The 26,419-nt window shown below is 44.0% G+C and overlaps 1 protein-coding gene across 2 annotated transcripts in view; it reads left to right on the top strand.

The window, feature by feature from the left end:
• The window catches only part of TOGARAM1 (TOG array regulator of axonemal microtubules 1), a 32,767-nt gene extending 6,662 nt beyond the window's left edge, over window positions 1–26,105 (top strand). The window contains exons 3-22 of one of the 2 annotated variants that reach the window (XM_081005878.1): window positions 1,786–1,920; window positions 2,956–3,240; window positions 3,868–4,130; window positions 4,433–4,665; window positions 5,363–5,463; window positions 6,479–6,646; window positions 7,085–7,183; window positions 7,901–8,079; window positions 8,885–9,041; window positions 9,423–9,500; window positions 9,711–9,864; window positions 9,991–10,096; window positions 11,994–12,229; window positions 13,362–13,520; window positions 14,571–14,697; window positions 16,140–16,261; window positions 16,447–16,636; window positions 17,720–17,939; window positions 18,316–18,402; window positions 24,874–26,105. In XM_081005878.1, the coding sequence (XP_080862004.1) occupies window positions 1,786–1,920; window positions 2,956–3,240; window positions 3,868–4,130; window positions 4,433–4,665; window positions 5,363–5,463; window positions 6,479–6,646; window positions 7,085–7,183; window positions 7,901–8,079; window positions 8,885–9,041; window positions 9,423–9,500; window positions 9,711–9,864; window positions 9,991–10,096; window positions 11,994–12,229; window positions 13,362–13,520; window positions 14,571–14,697; window positions 16,140–16,261; window positions 16,447–16,636; window positions 17,720–17,939; window positions 18,316–18,402; window positions 24,874–25,127 (3,353 nt within the window). In that variant the 3' untranslated portion in view covers window positions 25,128–26,105. Of the gene's footprint in view, window positions 1–1,785; window positions 1,921–2,955; window positions 3,241–3,867; window positions 4,131–4,432; window positions 4,666–5,362; window positions 5,464–6,478; window positions 6,647–7,084; window positions 7,184–7,900; window positions 8,080–8,884; window positions 9,042–9,422; window positions 9,501–9,710; window positions 9,865–9,990; window positions 10,097–11,993; window positions 12,230–13,361; window positions 13,521–14,570; window positions 14,698–16,139; window positions 16,262–16,443; window positions 16,637–17,719; window positions 17,940–18,315; window positions 18,403–24,873 lie in introns of both variants that reach the window. The other variant, XM_081005877.1, reaches the window with a different exon arrangement.
• The last annotated feature ends 314 nt before the right edge of the window (window positions 26,106–26,419 follow it).

Consider the following 26,419-nt stretch of genomic DNA (forward strand, 5'->3'; position numbering starts at 1 on the left):
TTCAAGCCTACTAGGTCAGGGGCATGGCTCAGTTCCCCGGTGAATACAGTGGTGCCTCGCAAGACGAATTAACTCGTTCCGCGAGTTTTTTCGTCTAGCGAATTTTTCGTCTTGCGAAGCACGAAATCCCATAGGAATGCATTAAAAGCCAATTAATGTGTTCCTTATGGTCAAAAAAAGTCTAAACAAAGCTAAATTTGGTACAACAAGAGTTATTAAGTGCTCTTTAAAGTCACACATACTGTAAAGAGCATTTCATAAATTGTTTCTAAACATGACAGAAAAACATTTAAAAAATCAACAAAGTGTACAGTACATTTCTAAGACTCTGGGGGACAACTCGAAGAAGGTTCCTCTTCCACTCTTTGCTTCTTGCTGAAGAACCCCCCTCCTCAACTGTTCCCCAAGCCACCTACCACACAGAAATTCAAATCCAGAAATTTTTTTAAAAAACAGCAGAGTGGTCCAATGGTCACAGAAAATCATAAAAATGCAGGGGGGAAACCACAAGCTTCCAGATTCTTGCAAACCCCTCCCCAACACCAAGTCCTTGAATTTCCAAACACCCCAACCCAAAATCCAACCCCCCCCCCCCAAAAAAAGTTTTAAAAGTTACCAAATGGCTGCAAAAGAAGTTTTGGAAAAGCTTCAAAAATACCAAAGTCTTCAAAAACCCTAAAAAAGGCTACCACACCGCGTGCTATGAGTTGCTCCTCGAAGTCAAGTCACAACTGTATTAACGGTGTTAAGAAAAAGGAAACAAACTTGCAAGACGTTTCGTCTTGCGAAGCAGCTCAAAAAATGCAAAACCCTTTCGTCTAGCGAGTTTTTCGTCTTGCGAGGCATTCGTCTTGCGGGGCACCACTGTAGAAATAATTCCCTAGAGTTCTTTAAGCTAGTGGATCTGAAAGCTGTAACCAGACAGCAGGCTATCCCTGGAAAGTGCTAGATCTTGCAGAGAGGCTTCCCAGTAGCTGAGCCAGGTGGATCTGTGGGGCAAATGCGGGGAAGGAGATGCTGCAGCTGACTTCAGGTGTGTTTAACTGGTTTGTAGGAAGTTATTGCCAGGCCTGTGCCAGTCCTTGAGCAGGAGAAGTTAATGGAGTGAGTCTGGAATGGTTAGTGTATTTATAATAGTGACTCCTGAGAAAGTTTTTTGCGCTCTCGTAATAAGAAGGAGCCGAGCTTTGTCACTTCCCACTTTAGTACTGAAAAGGCCACACTGGACAAGACCAGACTTGCTTTGCTCCCTGTTATTGGCAGTGCATTGTGCACCTGCCTCTGGGTGGACTGTGCTAGTTTAGAGGGACTTCAGAGTTCATTTAGGATGAGCTCAATTAGAATGCAAGTTTGTGTGTTTGAGGGGGGAGCGGGAGACGTGAAACTACTGGATTACTTTCTGTTGTATGTGTTTTGTTTCTTTTTAAGGGATGCTTTTGATTCTTATCTTTCCCTGTCCTGGATCAATTAGGGCAAAAAGTACTTAGGAGAAACTGCTGTGTCCCAAGGAAAAGGAACTCTGTCTTTTCTGCATCTTGCCAGTTAAATTATTCTGCCTTGTGCACATGAAGAAAGCTTGTTGTAAGGTTGCCCTGGGAGCTTCTTCACACTTGGTGCTGGGAACGCTCAAGGGACATTCCAGAGTCCCCAAGGAAGTGTGTGAAATCCCAGAAGAGGGGCTGTGTGTTTGCGTGTCTGTGTGTGGTCTCTTTGCTTGCTAAAGTTGCTTTAAAGTGTCACTGCTTATGGAAGCATACTTGACTGCCCTTTCCTTTTGCTTGAAAGGTGTGATGGCCTCTCATCAGCCTCATATTCCAGGAAAATGCGGGCTGCTTGGTTTCTCTCACACACGCGGGAAGAGCGGCAGTGTGGATTCTGATCTGCAGTTTCTAGGACTGAGCAACCCCTGGCAAGATAAAGGTATTTGTAGAATGACCATCTTTTAAGCATTTGTGCATGCCAGACCCATTCCAGCATGCCCTGTAGCACTCTGTTGGGTGGGTCAGATCTGCATTGCAAAGCATATAAGAGGACGGGTTCGCTTCCCCGCTCCTCCACCTGCAGCTGCTGGGTGACCTTGGGCTAGTCACACTTCTCTGAAGTCTCTCAGCCCCACTCACCTCACAGAGTGTTTGTTGTGGGGGAGGAAGGGAAAGGAGAATGTGAGCCGCTTTGAGACTCCTTCGGGTAGTGATAAAGCGGGATATCAAATCCAAACTCCTCTTCTTCTTCTTCTTCAAACTGGCGAAGCACTTGCAACGGTTTCCCAGGCCATGAGCAGAAGTCTTTCCTGGCTTTCTGCTGTCTGACATCTTTAACCTGAGGTGCGCAGAGCATGTGCATGACTGCAGAACTGTAGCAATAATAATAGGACTCATTATGTTCTGAAGCCCTTTAAGGTCAAAGCTCTGTGCTATATATTACTTCCTCATGCAGTGCATGCATGTATGGGTCAGTTTCCTCCTCTGAAATGAATGGTGAGCCCTTGCAAGCAGTGAGTACCCAGTGATGCAGCTGCTGTGCCTTTTTTCTTCTTTTGCTTGTTAGGAAGCAGGAACACTGGCAAAGAGCATGAGGAAATTATGGAGCCCAGCTCATTCAGCCAGGCTTGGGCACAGGACCCACGGTTCTTGCTCCAGCCCACCTGCTTATTCTCCAAACCTATAGTGCAGAATTGCATCTGCAGTAGGGGGCAGAGAAGGAATAAATTATGCAGAATTATTTATGCCCATGAAGCCAAAGTGGCAGACCCATTTGTATGTCACAGACCATCAGTTAAGCAAAGTAACGTGTCCTTTTTGATATGCTTATGACTTCAAGGAAAATCTCTCTGTGTGACTGTTGCTTGAAGATTGGTTATCAGACAGGTTAGACAAGAAATAGTTTTAAAATGGTTGTGTTTCCTTTCATGCTTCTTTAACCTGGATCGTTCATTTCTTTTCCCCTCCCAACCAGTGTGTGCCAGCCTCAGTTTCACCAGCAAGCCTCAGCGGACCTTCTGCAGCCCACCTGAGCATGCACCGCCTCTCCTGGGCTCCCACCCCAGCCAAGGAGCTTTCATCCTTCCGTCCTACCCGTTCTCATCGCCCCGGCACAGTCCAAAGCACACCTCCCCTCCTGCGGACTCACTCAAGAAGTCGCAAGACTTCTCTAATTCCTGGCCTCTGAAGAGTTTCGAAGGGCTTCCAAAACCTAGTCATCAGAAGAAGTTTTCCAGCCCGATGGCAGGAGAGGACGCAGGTACGTGCCCTGGTGGAAATAGCTTGATGCAGTCTCCAGTAATGTGTGCTGAACCTGCTAAGGAAGGGTTGCCAAAGCCGAAAAGAGAAGGAAAAGGAAGGTGCCACCTCACCTTGCTGCAACCCAGTCTCCAGCAACGGGGGGGGGGGGGTCTTCCCGGGCCCCAGGAGGGAGGAGGGAGGCTGAGGTCAGCACTGGCAAGAAGCAGACAACCATGGAAATCTCTGCGTTTCTATTTTGCACACTGCTTCCCACACACACTTCCTTTACATGTTACTGATCAGTCACCAAGCATCTGCCCAAATAGGGGGAATCTTTCTTTGCCTCTAGAAAGGGGCTATAGCTTCAGGAGTTGGCAAATTCCAGAGAAAGGGAGTTTCACAGTCGGTGAGTAACTGGCATTGTGACAAGCGGGGGAAGCAGCCGTCTTGGGGTCTGCAGGGCTCAAGTTGTTGAGGGATTTATAGGTCAAAACCAGCATCTTGAATCATATATAGGAAACAATATTAAAAGCCAGTGTGGACTGTGCATCAATAGTGCAGAATGTCATTCCCTTCTGCATATATAAAAACTCTACTTTTAAAATGTTCTGAACGTGTGTTCTCTCTGCATGTGTTTCTGATGCAGAGGGAAAGCCACAGGATACGCCTCCCATTCAGCTGAAACCTGCCTTTGTGAGATCGCCGGCTTCGCGGAGAGGCCTGAGTGGAACAAAACCAGTGCCTCCCATCCCCAGGGGCCTTAGTCCCTTACCTGACAGAGTGGAAATCAACGTAGTGGGACACAAGAACGGGGAGCCAGAAGACATCTGGCTGAATGAGAGAGACAGGAAGCTGGCCATCGATCTTTCAGAGTTGAATGTCAATGAAAAGGAGCTCGATGAGGAAGAGGTGGGGGCTCAGTGTGCTGTTTTTACTGTTAAGAAAGGGTGAATAGCAAAATTATTTTCCTGGGCTTCCCATAGGATGTATACACATGACCAACACAGGTTTGTTTGTAGTTTCTGTATTCCATGTTGCTTTCTTATCATAGGCACTGCAGGGGGAGAGATGGGATGACGCATCTTTTAAACAAAATTCCTGCTCCTCACTCCAGTATCCAATCGTAGGCAGGCAGCAGATAATTCTGTAACCTCACACTTGCGCTTCCTCACAGCGTCCAGCTGGGATCACGTCTCCTCCCTTCTTTTCAGATGCAGAGTTCTCTCCGCTCCTTACGTAACAGCGCCGCCAAAAAGAGAGCAAAGCTAAACGGCAGCACTTCCGACCTCGAAAGTCCAGACTCTGTCCTGAAACTCGACCTGACTTCAGAGTCTCCTTCTTGCTTGTCGTCCCCAAGCACCAGCTCCTACAGTGAAAGTGGGGTGTATAGCCAGGAGTCCGTGACATCCCCGCTTTCGACAGCCCCTCAGGGAATGAGAACAATGTGAGTGTCATTCATAGCACGAGGGGGGAATCCACAGCCCATGGCTTGGGGGTGGGGGGAAGGGGAGGTTTCCTTGTCCCATGTGGGCCTTTTCCTGGAGGTGGTGATGCGGGGGACTGAACCATCTGGGCCCCCCTGCATTCAAGGCAAGTGTTCAGTCACTGAGCTGTGGAGGGGCAGTCCTTGCTTTCTTTTGGAGACTTCAGGGGTTGCTGAGCACTGATGGAGGTGGCTGGGGACATGTTATGCCAGTGCTCCAGAATATGCGCTTGCTGAAGCCTCCTGGGTGCCATTCCCCAGTCAAGGCTCGGTGGTTTGTGCTCCTTGTCCCTCATTTGAACTCCTATAAACAACAGTTAAAACAACAGCACGTGCATAGAAGCCGTTCATATCCAAGGCAGACGCCAACTGGGATAAAGGCTTTAGAAGGCATGTTGAAAGAGAAACTTGAACTTGCCATCCTTCTTCCGGGTGCTGGGAGCTGCTCTTAGTGGCTTTTCTGTGCGCAGTGAAACACCCACTTGGAGGGATGGTGTTTCTGGGCCATGTGAAAAAGTTGCTCCATTTCCCGTGTATTCTCGGTCCCCGGAGAGCTGGTTCCTCCCTGCAAATTCTCTCGGATGAGTAATAGTGAAAGCTGGAGCACTTTGTGCAGGGTAGGAACGAGTTAACAAAAGTGCCTTTCTTGCTGCCACAGGTCGGACATATTCCCTCTCCTTGGAGGTAACTCCCAGCCAATGAAGCTCTCACCAACACGGAATCGGGGTCCCATAACCGTGGAGCAGAGTCCCACCACAGGTAGTCTGTAGGGCACATAAGGACAGCATGGATTTAATGGAGTTGTTCTTTTTGCAGTGTCTCTAGATGCTCCAGTGGGTGTCCCTTTGCTGACCTTCCAGGTCATTGAAAGAGGGTGGGCAGGCAGCAGCCATAGTCCCAGCTAGCTTTTTAATGTGGATTTGCAATCAGGTCGCATCATATGTGGGGGTTGGGCTCTAAAGGTTGGACATAATAATGTGAAAATGCATATTGCAAAAATTACCTTTTCATTGGCCGGGAAAGAAAGGGAAGCCTCTTCCATGTCTCTGCTGGCTCCCCTCCTCCCCATGTAGTGACCCAGAAAGCATGGAGGCAGGCAGGCAGGCAGAGGTGGGAGGAGGAAGGCGGGCAGAGAGTGATGCAGGCAGAAGAAAAAGGCTGGAATGGAGCTGCAGCTGGGTGTGTAAAGTTGAATTTGCGTAAATACAATGCGCATATGATGTGACTCAACTGTATTGCTGGGAGGGGTCGAAACAATCTTTGAAGACTCTACACATTAAGAAAATAAAGGCACTGCAAACTGTCAGCATATTAATTTTGATGTCCTAGAATGACTGTACATAAATATACATGCTTTTTGTGAGATTTGCTTTAAAGAAGTTACTAAAAACTTTGACTTGGTGTTTGGCTGGTATTGGATCAATTTTATGAAGCAATGTTTCTAGAACCAGAAACTTTTCTTTCAGAAAAACATAGTGGTGGGAAGTTTTCTACCCCAGCCACATTACCTACGGGATGTTCTGCTACTTCCCCAAACATGTACTGAGACCTAAATTCTAGTTTTCCTTGAACTATCTCCCAAAGCCCATATCATGCATGTGTTAACTCTTTTCACCGGGTTGTGGCAAAAATTCCCCAGGCAGGCATACCTCCTGCAAGCAGTTTGTAAACGCAGAATTCACACTCTGGCCAGCTCGGGACTGCGGCATTTGCAAATTTAGGCATCTTCCTGTGTTGCTCTTGGGAACAATTTGCTGTGGATTCTGCCTTCCAGGGATAATGTTTCATGAAAAAGCGGCTTCCAGCGTGAGCATCAGCGGCCAGCGCCTGAGCTACGGGAACGGATCAGGAGATTATGAAGAGGACAGACAGAAAGTGGCATCGCCCGCCATCCTTAAGGGGCAGAGTAAAGAGCACCAAAGGCACTGTAAATCCACCAAAGGTGAGCAGGTGGAGGGTGCCGGAAGGGAGGGGCTTCGACTCTTAGTCTTCCTTTCTGATGCTCTGTGTGTGAGAGAGAGAGAAAGAGAGAGAGAGTAAAGTGTTCCCTTCAGATGTGTTAGAATCTAGCTTTTCATTTTAAGATTAAACTGGAGGAATGTTTCTGGGGGGGATGGGAGTGACGGCACACGCTTTGGACCTGATCCAGAGCTGTGTGGTGCTGCAGTAGGCATCCAGGTCCTCCGTGAGAGCATTTGCTTCTCTGTCTTTGGATAAGGCTCCAGAGGGTAAGCGGAGGCCCACCATGTGTACTGGATCCACTGGTTTGGACTGTTGATATCAAATGCAAAACCAGAAAGGAACTTTCTCAGTGTCATGGATGCAAAGCACAAATAACTTACAAGTAGTCTTAACACCCGGTTTTTGTTTGTTTTTCTAGGGTTTACAGGGCCCACTTCGAGTTTACAGCAGCTAACTAGCTTAGACTTCATTTCACCGAGTGCCTTGTCAGAAGACTCTGTAGTCATTGTTGGAAAAGGTATTTCGAACAAGCACTTCTTGATTACAATGCTTCTTATGCCTGCCTGAAAGATTGTCTCACCTCTTATACAGGCAGGCAGTCACTGGGCTCTGCAGGGCCTCCTTCAGAAACCATCCTATCGGGAGGTCCACTCCACCCGATGGAGGAATTGGGCCTTTAGTGTTGTCTCTCCCCTTGAATATTGGACGTTTCTGTTGCCTTTTCAGCACCAACTGAAGATCTTCCTTTTTCAATAGCCCTTTTAAATTCCCAGTCTGCATCCGGAATGTTCTTAAGATGTTTCATCGCTTTTGCCAGCCTGGACTCGTTTGTGGGGAAAAGAGGGGGATATAAATTTCATTAATCAATAAATAATAAATAAAATTATCAGGAAGGCTTAAAATATATTTTGCTTTATCATCCTTCTCCCCCACCCAACTCCCTTGTATATGTTTTTGTTGGAGTGGGAAGTCACCTGGTCCTGTGTAAACATTGCTTGCTGAGCAAATGGTAGCTGTGCTTCCCTTTTCCTGCTGGCGATAAAAGAGGCAAAGAAAGGTAGAAAAGAAAACAGTTCCTGTGCACATTGAATGATCTTGGTGCTGTCGTCGCCTTGTTTAAACCTGTGCATAAAATGGTTGTGTTTAAAGAAATAATGTATGCCAGAAAGAAAAAACATGATCATGTGTGTTAGATCTTTCATGATAACCCAATAAGACATACATGTCTTTTTAGGAGTGTTTGGAAGCCCGCCTTCAGCTCCACTAAGTTATGGCCAGTCCCTGATATTCTCCATGGAGAATGGAGATGCACCTTCGTTCAAGCAAAGCATGGAGCCGCTTTCCGGGATCTACGGGAGAGCCGTCCAACAGCAGAACCCTGCACTTTATTTTGATGTGGAAAACGAAAGAGATGTAAGAATGGAAAATACGTTGCAGAAGGGGGACTGTCACAAAGACGAGCTTTCTGAAAATGCATAATGCACCCGTGTGCCACGGTTGCTACGATTGCATTTTGTTCTTGTTGATGTTGTTTAATGTGTTAAGATGTTGCATGTGGCCAGAAATGCGCCTACAGATAATGGGCTCAGGAACGAATTGCAGATAGTTCCTGATGCATACTGCGGCACAGTGACAAATGCCGGCATGATCCCATTCTGTTATCCTAAAAGGTTCCAGCAAGTTTAAACAGTAATGCACAACCTTTTTTTCACTAGGCTAGATAATGCTGAGTGAGGCCCTATTTTATTCTTAACTCTGGTTAGGAGACTTGTTCATTTCTCCTTTGTGCTAAAGTATGTGCTACGGCCATCTGCAGTCTCTTAGCAATTGTTGACTTCTCAATAGCTGATCACTCAGACGCAAAGCGCATCAGAGTTAACATTGCAGCCATGGTGTTATTTGCATGGCTGTTGCTTGAATCATCCTGTTTTTCTGCTGTGGAAATGTTACTTGAGTACCAAAATGGGGTGGGTGGGTGGGTGGGAGTCCTCCAGAAATGAAGTCAGACTGCTGGAGACTCCACCAATAATATTTAGAAATTTTGACTTTCAGGTGTCTCTTGAAGACTTTTTATGCCAACGGTCCTTCATAGCTATTTTATTTTTGATGAGCCTGCCATCATTTTTTGTTTTAACATTGTATGCCACCTTGATATTTTTTGATACGGTGGGTATAAAAATTCTTAACATAAAAAACTACACTTTCTTGTTCTATGCAGATGAAAGTTGCCTTATCCAAATCTGCCCGGGAGAAGATGAGACAGAAGAAGAGAGAAGAAAAAGAATATCAGGAAATTAGAGATCTTGAAAGAAAGGAATCGCACACTTGGGAACTGCTTAAGCACAATGAATCGGAGAAGAAGACAACCGAAACCAGTAAGCCAAGTTGTTGTTTTTAACTGCTCTTGCAATGCCACCTTGTAAATGCACCTGTGAAAGTCATTGACCTGCAGGTCCAGCTCCATTATTTGTTTCTCTGCTGTGCATGGAGGGAGAGGCCTTTCTTCCTCTGGCAGGCTGCTTGGTCTCTGTGTGCAGATCGCAAAGGAAGGATGAAACATTGAAAGCAACAGTGCTTTAAGATCCATTGAGCTCTGTTTCTTACTCCAAATGCAATTTCTTTCTGGTATGGTTTGGGGTGTGCATGGTACTTGTTTCTCTAAATCATCTGGGGGCTGTACGAAGATTAAAAGAGGCTTGTGATCTAAGTAACTTATGGGGATATGCTGTTAATGAAATCTGGTTCTTTGCCCTTAGGAAATGCTGCTTTCAGTCCTCTGTTGAAAAGAATGTCAAGTGTAAAAAGGGCACAGCCTTCGGTCTTGCTAGAATCAGGTGAGACTTTGCAGCTCAAATATAAAAAAGAGGTTGTTGCCGTGTCGCGTATTGTGGGGCGTCTCAGATAGGTTGCTTCTACCGTTGGGAACATCTGGCCATCCCTGGGGCTGGGGCTGCCTCTGGTTGCTCTGCCCATGCAGCCACATGTTTGTCATGTGCTACTAGTCCCATTGCACTTTTGAATCACCAACTGGGCAATGCTTGCAGGGGAAGTCTCTCCAGGTCCACGAATGCAGTTGAAAGACCGGGTGCTGTCTGTCACGCACAGTCCAGAGATAATGGAACCATCCGAACTGAGACCCTTCCCTAAACCTGAACTTGCTCTTTCGGAAGCCCTGCATTATCTTGCGGAAGACGACTGGTATGTGTCCCAGGTTATCTTTCTCTTCTTTATTTTTATTGACTCTGTCATGCAATCAGCAATTAGAATTGACGTCCGCCCAGTGCTGCTTGCATAGCTTTGTGATGTTTCCATTTTCAAACACAGGGAGAAGAAGATTGAAGGCCTGAACTGGATCAGGTGCCTCTCTGCCTACCACCCTGATGTCTTGACGGCAAAGCTGCACGAAACCAGCCTGTCTGTTGTTCAGGAGGTTAACCTCGCCTCTCCTATCTAGATCTTTTCCTGCAATTTCTTGGCTGATGGTTTTGAGGGGAGCGTTGAAGTGGGCGTAGCATTACAGCCGCTTGCCCTGGCTTTTTTTGTGTGTTTGGCACCTCGGCTCCTCCTACACCTGCCTCATTTTTACCTCCCCTCAAGCCTTTATCTAAAAGTTAGATTGTTATTCAGCTTGTTACTTCCACAACTTATGGCAAAATCCTAACCACAATTCAGTCCCAGCTAAGAGGGGTTAGGGTCACAGCCTAAATTCACCAGGACATAGGGCAGCCTGTAATTTAACACTAGATACTGAATTGGGGATTTTGCTTGGCTTCTTTTTCATGTCTGTCAAATATGGCATGCAGGCAAAATGCTGGTTTTTGTGCCTTTTCTGGCCTACCAAGCCTAAGCAAAGGTGGTCCTTGAATTTGGTCCCTCTAATTCCATTGGCATTTTCTAATGGACTGAGTTGGGGCTGCAGGTGCTTCTGAATTCTGAGAGCCAGTATGGTGTAGTGGTTAAGAGCGGTAGACTCGTAATCTGGGGAACCGGGTTCGCGTCTTCGCTCCTCCACATGCAGCTGCTGGGTGACCTTGGGCCAGTCACACTTCTTTGAAGTCTCTCAGCCCCATTCACCTCACAGAGTGTTTGTTGTGGGGGGGAAGGGAAAGGAGAATGTTAGCCGCTTTGAGACTCCTTAAAGGGAGTGAAAGGCGGGATATCAAATCCAAAACTCTTCTCTTCTTCTTCTTCTGAATTCCAGAATGACAGCCATGTTACTTTGTAGTAGCAAACAAAACAGTTGATTTAACAGAAAGCATATATTGCTTGAGTGTAACAAAACTTTTGAGTGGTTTGCAAAAAATTAAAATTATCAGTAACAGTAAGTGGTTAAAACATTTGAAAGACAATTAAAATCAGCAGTAAACTAAAAAGAGATTAAAACACATCAGCTTTTACACGTCTATGTAGGCTTGCCTCAACAAAAATGTTTTATGCAGGTGCTGAAAAGACTAGACAGTACACCTGCTTAGTGTTCATAGGCAAGGAGTTTCAAAGTGTGGGTGCTTGCCACACTAAAATATATTTTTTTATTTTGTTAAATGCAGAACAAGCACAGTCATACCTCGGGTTGAAGTTGCTTCAGGTTGAGCATTTTCAGGTTGCACTCTGTGGCGACCCGGAAGTAACGGAACGCGTTACTTCCAGGTTTCACCGTTCGTGCATGCGCAGACGGTCGAAATGACGTCATGCGCAGAAGCGGCAAATCGCCATGCGTAGATGCGGGTTGCGTTCACTTCAGGATGTGAACGGGGCTCCAGAACAGATCCCGTTCGTATCCAGAGGTACCACTGTATTATGTGATACTTGTAACCTGTGCCGGTTCTGCAGTGGTGGGCCCTTTGGGGTAAGGCAACCCTGCAAGTAAACTGTTCCCAAGCCGTTAAGGGTTTTATATACCAGTATACACCTTGAGCTTCAACCAGTGCAGATCTCTGAGCACACGTGTTACCTGCTGACAAGGACTCCAGTCGGCAGCTATGTTTCGGCGTTCTGCACTAACTGTAGCTTCCAGGTCAAGCACAAGGAAAGCCCCACATAGAGTGCATTGCAGTTATCCAGTCCTAGAAGTCCCTGTTGCCTGAACTACTGTGGTCAAGCTCTCTCACTCAAGGATCAGTGGTAGCTGCCATGCCAGACACCGGGCCTCCAGAGGCAAAGCTGAACCCAGAAGTGCCCTCAGACTGCAACCCTGTCCAACGCAGGCAATTTACTATTTTCTCAAGTCTAGGGAAACATTCTCAGTGCCTCTGCTGTCTCGTCTGGATTTAAGGCAACCGTTGCATTTTGCCACCATCATCTGACTCAAGGTCTTTTCTTTCGCACAGGTGAAGAATTTGCGTTCCGTTGTTTCCCGAGCTGCCGTGGTTTGCTTAGGGGACTTGTTCAACTACCTGAAAAAGAGCATGGATCAAGAACTGGATAACACGGTGAAAGTCCTCTTGCACAAGGCTGGGGAACTGAACACCTTCATTAGGGAGGATGTGGACAAAGCCTTGAAGGCCATGGTGAACAACGTGACACCAGCACGGGCGCTCTCGTCTCTGATTAACGGTGGCCAAAGGTGAGCCTCTGGGACTCTTCAGAGCTTCTCCTGCTCCTTATTTGCTCCTTTGTATGCCTCTTCGTTGTCAAACAAATGTAGTTCATAATAAGAGCCAATGTGGTATGGCAGCCAGAGTGTTGAACTAGGACCTGGGAGATTGGGGTTCAAATCTGCACTTGACCATGGAACTCACTGGATTCCACCTTCGGTCAGTTTCTGCCTCTCAGCCTTACCTTCCTCATGGGGAGGAGGAGGAGGAGGACTAAGTGTGTCACCTTGAGGCCTTGGAGAAAAGGTAGGGTATAAATGAAATAAAATACCGTAATTTTTGCTCTATAAGACTCACCAGACCACAAGACGCACCTAGTTTTTGGAGGAGGAAAACAAGAGGGGAAAAAATTTGAATCTCGGAAGCCAGAACAGCAAGAGGGATCGCTACGCAGTGAAAGCAGCAATCCCTCTTGCTGTTCTGGCTTCTGGGATAGCTGCGCAGCCTGCATTCGCTCCATAAGACGCACACACATTTCCCCTTTTTAGGAGGGAAAAAGTGAGTCTTATAGAGCAAAAAATACGGTAAATAGCAGTAGTTAATCCTTGCTGTGTGAGCTCCACTGGAAGAAATGGGACTCACACGGGAGCACTATTGAGATGAAGTCCAGTTAGAAATGTGTGCAAGCTGTTTTGAAAGGTGTGCTTGGTAGAAAGTTAGGACAGGCAAATTCTATGTGAGTGCAGAAGCCCCGTCACATAAACCAGTCGCTCATCAGACTTCAGAAAAGTATTTCTTTCCTGCAGCAGAACTTTGAGAGAGCCGCTTTATTGCAACAGTGATTCATAGGCGTTCTTCCTTGGTTGCTGCTGCTTCTGCATGAAACAAAACTGTCAGTTGTTGAAAGGTTTCTTGTCAGCGCATTCCTACAAGGCACCTGCTCTCTAGTCCAGATTACGTTGGGAGAATGGAGTGGGGCTGCTTACTTATCCAGCCAGATCCACTGCTTTAACTCCAGATGATCTCCACATTGCTGTGATCAGCAGCTTAAAGGAAGGGTTCTGCTGTGCAGCTGTGGAAGTTTTTAGGGTCTGCTTTCAAAATCATTGTTTCACACACTTCTCTCTTGCGGATGCATTCCTTTCTTCTCGTTCCCATTAGCCACTTGAACACAGCAGTGAGAAGATGTGCGGCCCAGCACTTGTCAGATGTGGTGGAGCACATGGGGCCGGGCCGAGCGTTGTCGGGCATTAAGGATGTGACCGACAAGCTTCTGTCTGCAGTAGCCAAATTTGTCCAAGACGGATCACAAGAAACAAGGTGAGTGAGCAGATGCAGAGCGAAAAGGAATATGGGATGCTGTGACCTCCCAACTTGTCTGGAAACCTAGATTCACACATGAAGAAATGTGAATATGTAATGGCAGAAATAGCTGACGGATCAGAGACTGGGAAGGAAATGAAAGAAGCTCAGGTCACATTTTTTCAGCTTTAGAAAACACCATTTGAAAGTTTTCTACATTTCTAAACTGGTTCAGAATGAGAGCATTGCATAAAAGTGCAGTTTGTCTTCCAGCTGCAGTTTTATGCATGTTAAGTTCATGCAAATTGGTTCATCACTAGAGGCTCCATATGCAGATTACTGATTGACATCTGGCTCCAAATACAGTTATTGTCGTGATTCCCAACTTTTGATCTCGCTGCTCTTAGTGCTCCTTTTTTTACACATGCAGAGAATACATTTTGTATGTACATAATTAGCAAAGCCGAAATAATTGATATGAGCAAGGTTTTATATGAATGCCTTCCTGTGGTTCATTGAACCATTGGAATTGTTGGAAGAGGGACCCCATGGTTCATCTAGTCCAGCCCACTACAATGCAGGAAACATGAGCCCTCAAATGCTTCACAAATATGATATGGGGTGTGTGTGTGTGTGTGTGTGTTATTGAGTTGTTGTTTTTATTTTGATTACATATTTTGTGGTTTTATATTTTGATTTTGTTCTGTGAACCACCCTGAGACCTCTGGGTATAGGGCGGTATAATAATAATAATAATAATAATAATAATAATACTGTACATTTTACAGAAAGACTTCTTTACTTAGAGCATATATTTATAGTGCTTCATAATGTACATCCAAGGGAGGTGGGGCAAGGTGTGAACAGCCCTGAGATCTACGGGTGAAGGGCAGTATACAAATTTAATAAAGGAACAGACAGACAGACAATGAGTCTGTTACTGAGCTCAGGTATCCTCAGTCAAGCATTATTATTGTTGTTATTTTACTAAAGAATCAGGCCTGACAGACATGCGTTGTGTTATGTTCATGGGTGTAAATCTACTCATCTGATTTGTGGTGGATGCAGGTACTATGGACGGAAGATGCTCTTCACTTTGATGACACACGCAGACTTCGACAAGATGCTTGAAAAGTATGTGCTGCCAAAGGACTTGCCTTACGTGAAAGAGACTGTCAGCAGCCTGCGGCAGAAGGTAGGCTGTGAAGAATGTAGCGTCGTGAATTAAAAACAAGAGGCAGGGAGATTTGTCAGATTTTGGAAGTCGTGATGAACTGACCGCTACTGCCAAGGTTTTGCCAACTTGACAATTCCAGCTTCTCTTTTAAAGTGTCGGACAGACAGCAGAGGCCTTTGTCTTCGCTGTGTTCATTGGTTGTCACTTAGATGACACCTTTGTATCCCACCTAAAATATCTAGAAATAATTTAGACCATCTTTGAGAGGTGACATCTGATACACTTCCTGAGGAACAATCCTTAGTTCTAATTATCACAGACAGTGAGGATGCACCCATCCTCATTAGCTTTTCACAAGTCCTGCTTTCAGTCCCTGGCTTGTAAGATAATTAGTTGGTCCATGTTATAAACCATGTGTAGACAAACTAAGGCCCAATCGCCTTCTCAGTCCAGCCCGCGGACGGTCCAGGAATCAGCGTGTTTTTACATGAATAGAATGTGTCCTTTTACTTAAAATGCATTTCTGGGTTATTTGTGGGGCATAGGAATTCGTTCATATTTTTTTTCCAAAATATAGTCCGGCCCCCCACAAGGTCTTAGGGACAGTGGACCAGCCCCCTGCTGAAAAAGTTTGCTGACCCCTGTTATAAACAGGCACAGTTATTGTTTGCTGCTGCTTTTATTATCTGTCTGAGAAACTATACTTGGAGGCTGATCATTAGCCTCCTGACCCTTGGATTCTTTCAGAAACTGACTTACTGCTTTTAGAACTCTGCAACTAATGCCCTTTCCACCAGTTAGGTAGAGAACACCTCATAAATATTTTTCCTTATGCACCCCAAAAATTTGCTCTTGGGGTGGTAGAGATAACCCCTGAAACAGCACTTGGTGGGAGATTGTTCTGCCTGGCAAGTTGATGTGCTTGTGCAGATGAAACATTTGCAGTAACACAATGTTGAATTCTACCCTTAATTTTTTTACCCAGATGCCCTCTTGGAGTTGTATCCAACGTTAATCCTACTCAGAGAAGACCCATTGAAGTTTGTAATAATAATAATAATTAATAATAATAATAATATAATATTTTTAATTTATACCCCGCCTTCCCCAGCCAAGGCCGGGCTCAGGGCGGCTAACAAGCAATAATAAAACAAGTTGAATGAATACAACTTAAAAACAAGATTAAAATACAACATTAAAATATTGAAACATTAAAATATTAAAATGCAGCCTCATCACAGGAGGAGAAAGGAAAAAGGAAAAAGAAAGAGGAGGGAGTCAAATTGAATCCAAGCCAAAGGCCAGGCGGAACAACTCTGTCTTACAGGCCCTGCGGAAAGAAATCAGATCCTGCAGGGCCCTGTAGACATGACTATCTTAGGCTCATTCATTTTAGTGGGCTTTCTCCGAGTAGAACTTAGCTGGATATAACCCACCCTGTCTTTGTAATGCAATTTCAGGGTCTGGGAGAGATGCCGATAGTCACACCCTCGGCCAAGGGCGGAAGAAGGGGTCACACCAGCAACATGGACAATACGAGATCAGCCTCTGTGTCGCGAGAAGCGCTCAATGCTGGCGACAGGTACAGTTGGCCCTTCCTGCTTCAAAAGCTGGGGGGGGGGGGGCAAATGGGCTAAGGAGTTGGGAACCTCTCCTGCGTAGCTCTAGAATCTATTGAACTATATGGGCCTTCTCTGAAGTTATTACAAAGGCTGCAGAAGTAGGAAAGCTCCGCTGCAAAGCTCTTGACGTTCTTCTTTTCAGCAGAGAGATTAGAGAAGTACGCGAAATGCCCCGGAAATTAGCTCCCCGTAACGCCTTGGAAAGTGCGGAATACGTGAAGGTCATAACGACGCTGCTGAATGCAAAAGATTTCCGGGATCGAATTAATGGAATCAAGCAGCTGTTGGCAGACACAGAAAATAACCAGGACCTTGTTGTTGCAAACATTGTGAAGGTAACCCTATAAAGAAAAAGCCCTCAACATCCTTCTTGGAGCTAGCAGGGGATCCCATAGAGCAGAAACCAGGAGATTGAAATTGGACAATATCATGGCTCTGAGGGGAAAGGGAGAGTCGCTCTAAACAAAGGAGGAGCCTGTTTGTCCCTATAGGTAGAAGCACAGCTATATAGGGGGAGAAATGCTGTGGGGGGGGGGGTTCGACCACCGTTCCAGCTAGCCCTGTGTCATCTACTGCAACTGGCAGCAGTTCTCAAAGGGCACAGGGAAAGAGCTCCCTTGAGTTGGGAAGGGCAGGGATTGGGTGTGGCATCTTGTGGCCCCACCACTGAAATGTACATGGAAATGCAAGTGTGTTCGATCTCTTTATGGGACTTTGCACGCCCTGCCCTCCTCCTGGACACATGCTCTGCTCACCCCTTTGCACCATGGGATTTGGACCAAGGCCCCTCATGGCCTGGGACTGGGCACCAGGTTTAGACACCAGGGACTGTCGCTTGGGTTCTGCCTGGCACATGGATGTGTTGCAGAGCCTTTGACAAGTTAGCCTTGGCTCTCTATAAAATGGTCAGTAAGAATTTACCCCACTGCAGAATGAGCAGAACAGGTCGTTTAGGAGCCTGGTTTCCCCGTTTCCTTTTTGATTACCTGATATTAACTTGTTTTTCATATATCGGCTATTTCTTGAACAAAAGAAGCCCAGAATTCTAACTCCTTCACTGACTATAGTGTTCAGAGTGTTTTACTGTATTCTTTGTTTCTATGGAAGCCGCCCAGAGTGGCTGGGGAAACCCAGCCAGATGGGCGGGGTACAAATAATAAATTATTATTATTATTATTATTATTATTATTATTATTATTATTATTCAGAGATGTTGGGATGCACGCGGACCAAAGCGGTCTGCAGCCTCTTCCTTTGTTTTGCCCTCCCCACAAGTGTTGGGAGTAGGCCGCTTGATGCGTGTGCTGTTGTCCTGGGGCATCAGCCGCGTTTAGATCAGCAGGCAGAGCCTGGTCAGCTCGCTGCATCTGCGTGAGGAAACGGGCTTCCAGCTGTTGTGGTCCTGTGCCCTTGTCTAGATCTTCGATGCCTTCAAGTCCCGCTTGCACGACTCCAACAGCAAAGTCAACCAGGTGGCCCTGGAGACGATGCACCGCCTGATTCCTCTGCTGAAAGAGAAGCTGTCCCCCATTATCAACATGCTGATCCCTGCCTTGGTGGACAACAACCTGAACTCCAAGAATCCAGGCATCTACGCCGCTGCCACAAACGTCATCCAAGCCCTTTGTCAACACTTAGGTAATGGGACCTTTTCAGCTGCCAGCCACGCTTCGGAAAACAGGGTTGCGAAGAAGAATTCGCAGCAGGTTTGGGGCTGAGCAACCAAGAACCCTTGTTTCTTTTTCCATTGCTCCGTTTATGCATCTGTTCATTGTGTGTTGGCACACTGGCGCTCCAGGGGGTGGAGGAATGTTTCCAAGCTGGAGCAGGCCTCCAGCCAATTCTGATGGGGGGGGTGTTTAGGATTCCAAAGGCCTCATTCTGTGCACTTCCCTGCCAGGGAATTCCAAAATAGCCCCTTCCTGGCTATTCTGCATCAAACACAGGGTATATGTAGCCCTCCTGGGACTCCCACTGAGTTGGTTTTCTGTCTCCCTCCCTCCTCTGCATCTAGACAACTACCTGCTGCTTCAGCCGTTTTGCACAAAGGCCCAGTTTCTGAATGGGAAAGCCAAGCAGGACATCACAGAGAAGCTTGCGGGTAAGGCTCTTTGTGCTTTGCTGCCGTGCCTTCGTACCCAGAGTTCGCCCTTCCAGGATCTGCTTGCTCAAGACTCTTTACTGCTCTGCAGGGTCCGTGATGGTGCCAGGCAGCTTGGAAGGTTGTTGCCAACCTAAGGGATGTAAAACGAACGTGAAATAGCCCATTGATATCCCATCCCATTATAACAGCTGAAAGCAGAGCAGGAGTTTAAGCTTAAGAACTGAGGAAGCCGCCTCACACAGAGTTAGGCCATTGGTCCATCTATGGCAGTACAGTGGTACCTCGGGTTAAGTACTTAATTCGTTCCGGAGGTCCATTCTTTTTTTTTTTAATATATATTATATTTTTATTAGTTTTCAAATACAAAAACAAATTTATACATTCCATACATCTTACTTCTCTTTTTTGACTTCCCTCAATTTGTCTGCCATTCCTTCCTATTGTTACTTTTTACAGATTTCTACCCTTTTAACCCTTTCCCCTCACAGAGCTTCCTTAAAGCTTACAAACGTAATTTTATTATCACTCAGTTTTTGCATATATTGGATAAACTTTTCCCAATCTTCTGTAAATCTTTGATCTCGTCGATTCCGGATCCTTCCTGTCATTCTGTCCAGTTCTGCATAATTCATCATTTTAGTTCTCCATTCTTCTATCGTAGGTAATTCCTCCTGTTTCCATTTCTGGGCCATCAGTATTCTTGCTGCTGTCACTGCATATAAAAATAACTTCTTTTCTTTCTTATTTATCTCATTACCTGTAATGCCTAGTAAAAATGCTTCTGGTTTCTTAACAAATGTATATTTCAACGTTTTCTTCAATTCATTATAAATCATTTCCCAAAAGCATTTTACCTTCTTACATTCCCACCACATATGAAAAAAGGTACCTTCTTTTTCTTTACATTTCCAACATTTGTTACTTATCTTATACATTTTTGCTAACTTCACAGGTGTTACATACCATCGGTACATCATTTTCATTACATTTTCTTTTATAACTGTGCATGCAGTGAATCTTAAACCATCTTTCCAAAGTCTTTCCCAATCCTCCATTTGAATATCTTGGCCCAGTCGATCATAACTGATTTTACCTCCTCATCCTTCGTACACCATTCCAGTAATATCTTATACATTTTTGCTAAATTCTTATAATCATTATTCAATATTTCTGTCTGAAATTTTGATTCTTTGTCAGCAAAACCCCTCTGATTTAAATCTTTTCTAAACATCTCATTAATTTGAAAATAATGCAGCCAGTCATTCACATAGTCCTTAACTTCTTCAAATGATCTCATTTTCCATTTTCCTACACTTTTACACATTAACTTCTCATATGTCACCCAACCCCCTGTCATATTGACTTTCTTCACACTTATCGCCTCCAACGGCGACAACCAATATGGAGTTTTTTGTTCCAGCAAGTTTTTATATCTTTCCCACACTTCAATCAAAGACCTTCTTATAATGTGATTTTCAAAACCTTTATGTACTCGTCTCTTGTCATACCACAAATACGCGTGCCACCCAAATCTATTATCAAAACCTTCAAGATCTAACACATCCGTGTCTTCTAATTTCATCCATTCCTTCAACCAACAGAGACAAGATGCTTCATAATACAATTTCAAGTCTGGCAGGGCGAAGCCTCCTATTTCTTTTGCGTCCGTCAATATCTTAAATTTTATCCTCGGCTTCTTACCCTGCCAGATATACCTTGAAATTTATCGTTGCCAATTTTTAAAAATTGCTGCCCCTTTGATTACTGGAACTGTTTGAAACAAGAATAACATCTTCGGTAGCACATTCATTTTTATCGTTGCAATTCTTCCCCAAAATGACAATTTCATTCTTCCCCACACCTCTAAGTCCCTTTTGATCTTATTCCATGTTGGAATATAATTATTCTGAAACAAGTCAATACTCCTAAATATTTAACTTTCTTTACCACTTCTATTTCAGTTTGCTGCTGTAATCTGTTTACATTCTCCGAATCTACATTTTTAGTAATTGCTTTAGTTTTTTTCTTATTCAGAATGAATCCTGCCAACTGACCAAACTGGTCCACAAATCCTTTTCTTATCCCTTTCGGATCTTCAATCTTATTATCTTCCACAATTATTCTATGAATAGTATTTTGCTCTTTCCTTTTTTTTTTTTATCTGCCAAGCAAGCAGTTTTCCTGACTTGTTTGCAAATTCAAAGTTCCTTTGTCTCATTCTTTTAATATTCCATTCTACTTCTCTGTTTATTATCATTGCAAATTGTGCTTGTAACGCTTTAATATTCATTTTCGTTTTATCTTCGGGACTAGTAACCAATCTCTTCTCATTCTCCATTATTTGTTTTAAAATTTCTTTTTCCCCATTTTCTCTTAATTTATTCTTAATTGAATTCTGTTGAATAAAAAGTCCTCTCATTACGGCTTTACTAGCGTCCCAAACTGTGGTTATTTTTGTTCCTTGATTCATATTATTTAAAAAATAGTCCTTCAAGCACTTTTGTGCCTCCTCTACAACTTTTTGATCATCAAAGAGAATCTCGTTTAGTCTCCATCGGAAAGATTTTTCTTCATATCCTTTCAAGATACACTTTATTGGATTATGATCCGATAGTACCTTAGGTTGAATTTCGATCTTTAAAATTCTTGTTGTAAGCTCATTAGTTATCCACATCTGATCGATTCTTGACATGGATTGATTTGCTTCTGACTGATACGTGAATTGTTTTTCTAATGGGTGTTTCAGTCTCCAAATATCTATTAAATTGCAGTTCTCTACCATTGAAAAGAATGTCTTTGGTAATTTCCCTTCTTTGGATTTACCTGTAGCTCTTAGTCTGTCCATGTCCAATGACACAACTGCGTTCATGTCACCCATTATTATAATCTTTTGGTCCATATATTCAAATAATTTTTCCTTTAATTCTTTGAAAAAGTCCATTCTGTTTTCATTTGGTGCATATACTCCGACAATTATTAATTTTTCACCTTGCCACTTAACTTGTACTGCCATGATTCTACCCTCATCATCTTTAAAACATTGTTGAGCTTCTAATTTGTTTTTAATATATAATACCACTCCTCTCTTTTTAGTTTTGTCCGATGAGATAAATTCGTTTCCTAATTTTTTGTTTATTAAGATTTTCCTGTGTTTTCTCGTCACATGTGTTTCTTGTAGGCAAATAATGTCTAAATTTTGTTTTTTCAAATATTGATGAATTTTATTTCTCTTTTTTTCTCGTTCATTCCATTAACATTCCAGGTCCATAATTTCAACGCCATTTTGATTTTTGATTAATTTATAATAATAGTCTTTAAATTTTACTTCTCCTCTTCTTCTTCCCCTTCTCCTCCCTCCTCTTCTGATTCTTGTGAGGCTCCTCCTCCCGCTCCTGCTTCCGCCAGTGCTGCTCCATCTTCTTCTCTTCTCAGTTCTTTACATCTTCTCAAAAATTTATCCATTTCATCAAATCTTGTTATCCTGTGTCTTTTCCCTTTATAAGCAAATGACACTCCTTCTGGGAACTCCCATCTAAATTCAATTTTGTTTTTTCTCAAAGCACCAGCTGTTGATATTGGTTCTGTTTTTTCAAAAGCCGAAGTGGGACGTCTTTAAAAATAATTATGTTGCTCCCATCGATGTTCAATCTCTTCTCCCTATTCTTTTGCAGAATTAAATTTTTCATTTCTCTATCTTTAAATATCACCAAACAGTCTCCTGGAAATTTCTTAGCCTTTGTTGATCTCACTCTGAAAGTATTTTGTATTGTTTTTGCTACATCCTCTTCCTGCATCTCAAGCCATATGGCAATTTCTTTAATTAATTTCTCCTTTATTTCTTCTCCTTGGGACTCTGGTACCATTCTAAATCTCAGATTATTCTCTTTCTGTCTCAGTTCATTCATCAAAATAGCGTCCCACAATTCCTCTTGTGTCTTGTTAACCTCTGCTACTTCTGCTTTAATTTTTTCTTCTTTTCTAATCTCCTTGACTTGCGTTTTAACCTACCTTGCCCCTTCTTCCAAATTTTGTGTCCTTTTTAACATATCTTTCATCTGCCCCTTTATTTCTTTGACTGTTTCATCACTTTTTTCCACAGTCACATCTATTTTTTTATCCACCAACTCCAATTTTGTCTCTGTTTTTCTCACTTTTTTGTATTTCTGATTTAAGATCTGCTTTGAGCTCTGTAAACAGCTTTATTAATTCTCCTTTAATATCAGATTCTTGTCTAGAACCTTTCCTTTCTGCTGGTGTCCCTGCTTCACCTTTTTTCTGTGTATGAGAACATCTTGTAAATTTAATCAAATTAAATTAATAATTTTTTGATGCACCAATAAGATTGTCCACCAGGGGGCTACGTTTCCCTAAAGTTCAATTTCTATTTTGTTAGGACTGTATTTATATGATTGTCCACTAGGGGGCGCTCCAAAATTATCAACCGAATGTTAGCCAAGGAGAATTAAAACAAAAGCCAAACTCAAAATCTTCAATTTTTCGCGCCACTTGGTTGGCTAAATCCAATACAGTGGTTATGATAATTAAAAATCTGAAAGTATTCTCAGAAGTATCCTTTAAATCACAGTAGCAAAGTCCTCGGAGAAAATAAATCCCAAAAGCCTCAAAATACCAACCATAAAGAGACCCCCACAAAAAAAACCCACAAAAAAATAGATCAATCCAAATTTCACGAGGGGGGGGGGAGAACAGGGTAAATAGACACAACTCCCAACCCTTTTCAATGTCCAAAAATGAAATAAAATGGCATTGCTTTCTTCTCATAAACAATCAAATTATGGGGGGGGGGGGGCGGCACAAATCCTCTGGATAAACTTTCAAAAAACCAAAATAATCTTTCCAAATGTATCCCAGTCCACTCTCCAAACAAACATAAAAGGCAAATAATACTTCTTCCCTTGTTAATAAACGATGCTGCCAAGGTGAGGGTGTAAAAATAACAAAGAATAAGAACTTTCCAGTTCGTTGCGCAGTTCACTTAAAATCGAAAGTAAAGTAATCCGTTCTCAAAATCCTTCCTCACCATCTTGACCACTCACCAAACAAAAAAGAAAGGGATTATTCCCTCTATCCCCTCGGTCTTCTTCACCCCACCAGTTCCTTATGTAAGTCCCTTAAAAAATATCAAAAGCCAAAAAAAATAAAACAGCAAGATAGTTCCAATTGCCAAGCAGTCTCTGCTTGTTTTTTACTCACGGTTATACTCCACACTGATAATAGTCCTTGTGTGCGCTTCGGAATTCAGACAAAGTTGACCTCCTTTTTACCCTTTGTCTGCATTGAATTGGGTCCAAATCAGCAAATTTTAATCCTTTCGAAACTTCCCAAACGATTTCTTTTAATTTGGAAAGCCGATCGCTCCAGTGGGCAGGCTCGGGGCTGCGCTCCTAGAGGCTGGCAATGGCGTCCCGCTGCAAGCCCTTCTACCCCGCCGCTCTCGTCTCCTCTTTAAAGAAGATACCTGGCGGCCAGGGGAATCGCTACGCCACAGCGCTGGGATCCTTACCCCCGGAGTATCCTTTCAGCAGGGTTTTGGGGGGCTAAGGAGCCCTTTTGGCACCCCCTTTTATCTTCTAGGAGCTGGCCTCCCTCTCCCGAGGGAAAACCCGCTTGCTTCCACTTTGCGATCAGCCTGTTCCGGAGGTCCATTCTTAACCTGAAACTGTTCTTAAGCTGAAGCACCACTTTAGCTAATGGGGCCTCCTGCTGCTGCCGCACCGCCGGAGCACGATTTCTGTTCTCATCCTGAAGCAAAGTTCTTAACCTGAAGCACTATTTCTGGGTTAGCAGAGTCTGTAACCTGAAGCGTATGTAATTTGAAGCGTATGTAACCCGAGGTACCACTGTATAAGCTTTCGTGTGCACACACACATAAGCTTATGCCCAGAACAAACTTAGTTGGTCTCTAAGGTGCTACTGGACAATTTTTTAATATGCTCATTATGTCACTGAAGCCTGGCTTTTATGATTAAGGATAATGAACGGTGAAAGTGTGTATATAACAAAGCAAAGGGGGAGGGTGGCGTTCCCTTGGCTCGTATTTGGCTCTAGCAGCAAGAACAAAGTTGTTCAAAATGCTCTTAAATTCTTAACCCGAGGTACTATTTCTGGGTTAGCGGAGTCTGTAACCTGAAGCGTATGTAACCTGAGGTACTACTGTACTGTCTACATGCATTGGCAGCAGGGGTCTCCCCTAACAATTCCTGGGGATTGAAGTCAAGGCCTTCCACTGTGCTCTGCTGCTGAGCTGGGCCCTTCCCCACAAAGCTTGTTTGGAGCACCATGGGCTTAATTGCTGGCTTTTCCAGAAGATGTTCTGAGTTTGCCTGCTTTCAGTTGCATTCTTGCTCAAGTAGAGCAGGCCAAGGCTTGAGGTGGGGAAGAGAGCCTTTGGTGTGACCAGTTACTCCCCCTCTCTCTCCGCCTCCCCTTTTGTTGTTCCGAATCCAGAGCTGGTGGTGGAGCTGTATCCTCGCAAGCCTCACGCCGTGGAGCAGAAGGTCTTGGTGGTCCTGTGGCACCTGCTGGGCAACATGACCAACAGCGGCTCCTTGCCCGGAGCCGGCGGCAATATCCGGACAGCCACCGCTAAATTGTCAAAAGCGCTTTTTGCACAAATGGGTCAGAACCTGCTGATCCAAGCTTCGTCCCAGTCCCCCCACATCAAAAGAACTCTGGAAGAATTCCTTGACCAAGCTACCTGAAGCAGACTGAGTAGGGGCAGGTGTGTGCATGAATAAATGCACCTACATGGACAGTACGGTACCGACTCTTTTCCGTGGGGTCGAGTGGAGCATCCCCCTCCCTCTCTCTCTTGCTGCATTCCTTCACAGTGCCTGTGCTTTTCACGTGGAAGTGGATTTGGATTGACTGCTTTTAATTACTGGGTTTTCCTTCCCCCTGGTACGCGTCCCAGGCCGAAACCAAAATCAGTATGATGCTTGGGAACTCTCCCCCCTCTGGTGCTGTCCCAAGAATTCTGTGGAGTTGGGGAATGGATGTCTTGCGAAAGCAAAAGTCAGCTCTGCTTGTTTGCACTCTTCTGTAGACTCAGTGGGACAATGCCCTGTGTGTGCGCTAACGAAGATGAGATTTTAAAAATAGGAATAGTTCTAATCATGAAATCATGTTATGACATGTCTTCTCATGTAGCCTTAAGAGGGAGGGGGGGAAAAAACTTTTGAGAGGCACATTTATAAAGAACAGGGTTCTGTGTGACATTTGTGGAAAAAAATGTATTTTTAAAATCAGTCCCAGTCATGATTGTGCAGTGTTTCCTTGCTTTTGCTGCTGCTGCTGTTGATGTATGACATCTGCTTGACAGTTGGGCATCATTATCTGCACACTCTTGTAAAACTTTTAACAGGTTATAATGAAGCATGTTGACCAAAATTTATAGAAAAGAAATAATTTTTACATATTTTGAACAACACATGTCTTAAAAGAAATGTCACGTGTTGAATATAGCTTCCATATTTTAGTGTGAAAAAATAATACTGAATTTATCTCTGTCCAGAATTTATAAAGGTGTTAAGTTTTCTGCCCTGCTGTGCAATCCTCAGCGATCTAGTGCCAGTTGTTCCTTCTGCTCTCGAAATTTTACCATCTACAAGTACTGTATTCATTTGAAACACAAAAACAAAATGTTATTAAAAAAATAAATGGATTTATTTCTGTAAAAATGATTCCCTCATGTTGCTAGACTTGAAATTTACTTTGCATAAAATGTATGTCATGAAAATCCACGTGGAAGTAGGGGGAAGGTGGCCGGCAAATGCGCCATTTTGGAAAGAAAATGTGGGGAGGTCAGGATCGGACCATTTGGTCCATTTAGTTCACTACTGTGCATAATTAGTCTTCTATGTGGGAAGTCTGAGAGTTGGGGCTATTGTATGTTGCAGCCATATGAACTTTCTGAGAAAGTTCATGTCAGCAACGCCACTTTCAGAGATGGTTTTATGGAACAAACCTATTGATGGAAGGAAGACGTGAGGAG

This window comes from Podarcis pityusensis, assembly GCF_964106645.2.
Source record: "Podarcis pityusensis genome assembly, chromosome: 1".
In the NCBI taxonomy this organism is placed as follows: Eukaryota; Metazoa; Chordata; class Lepidosauria; order Squamata; family Lacertidae; genus Podarcis; species Podarcis pityusensis.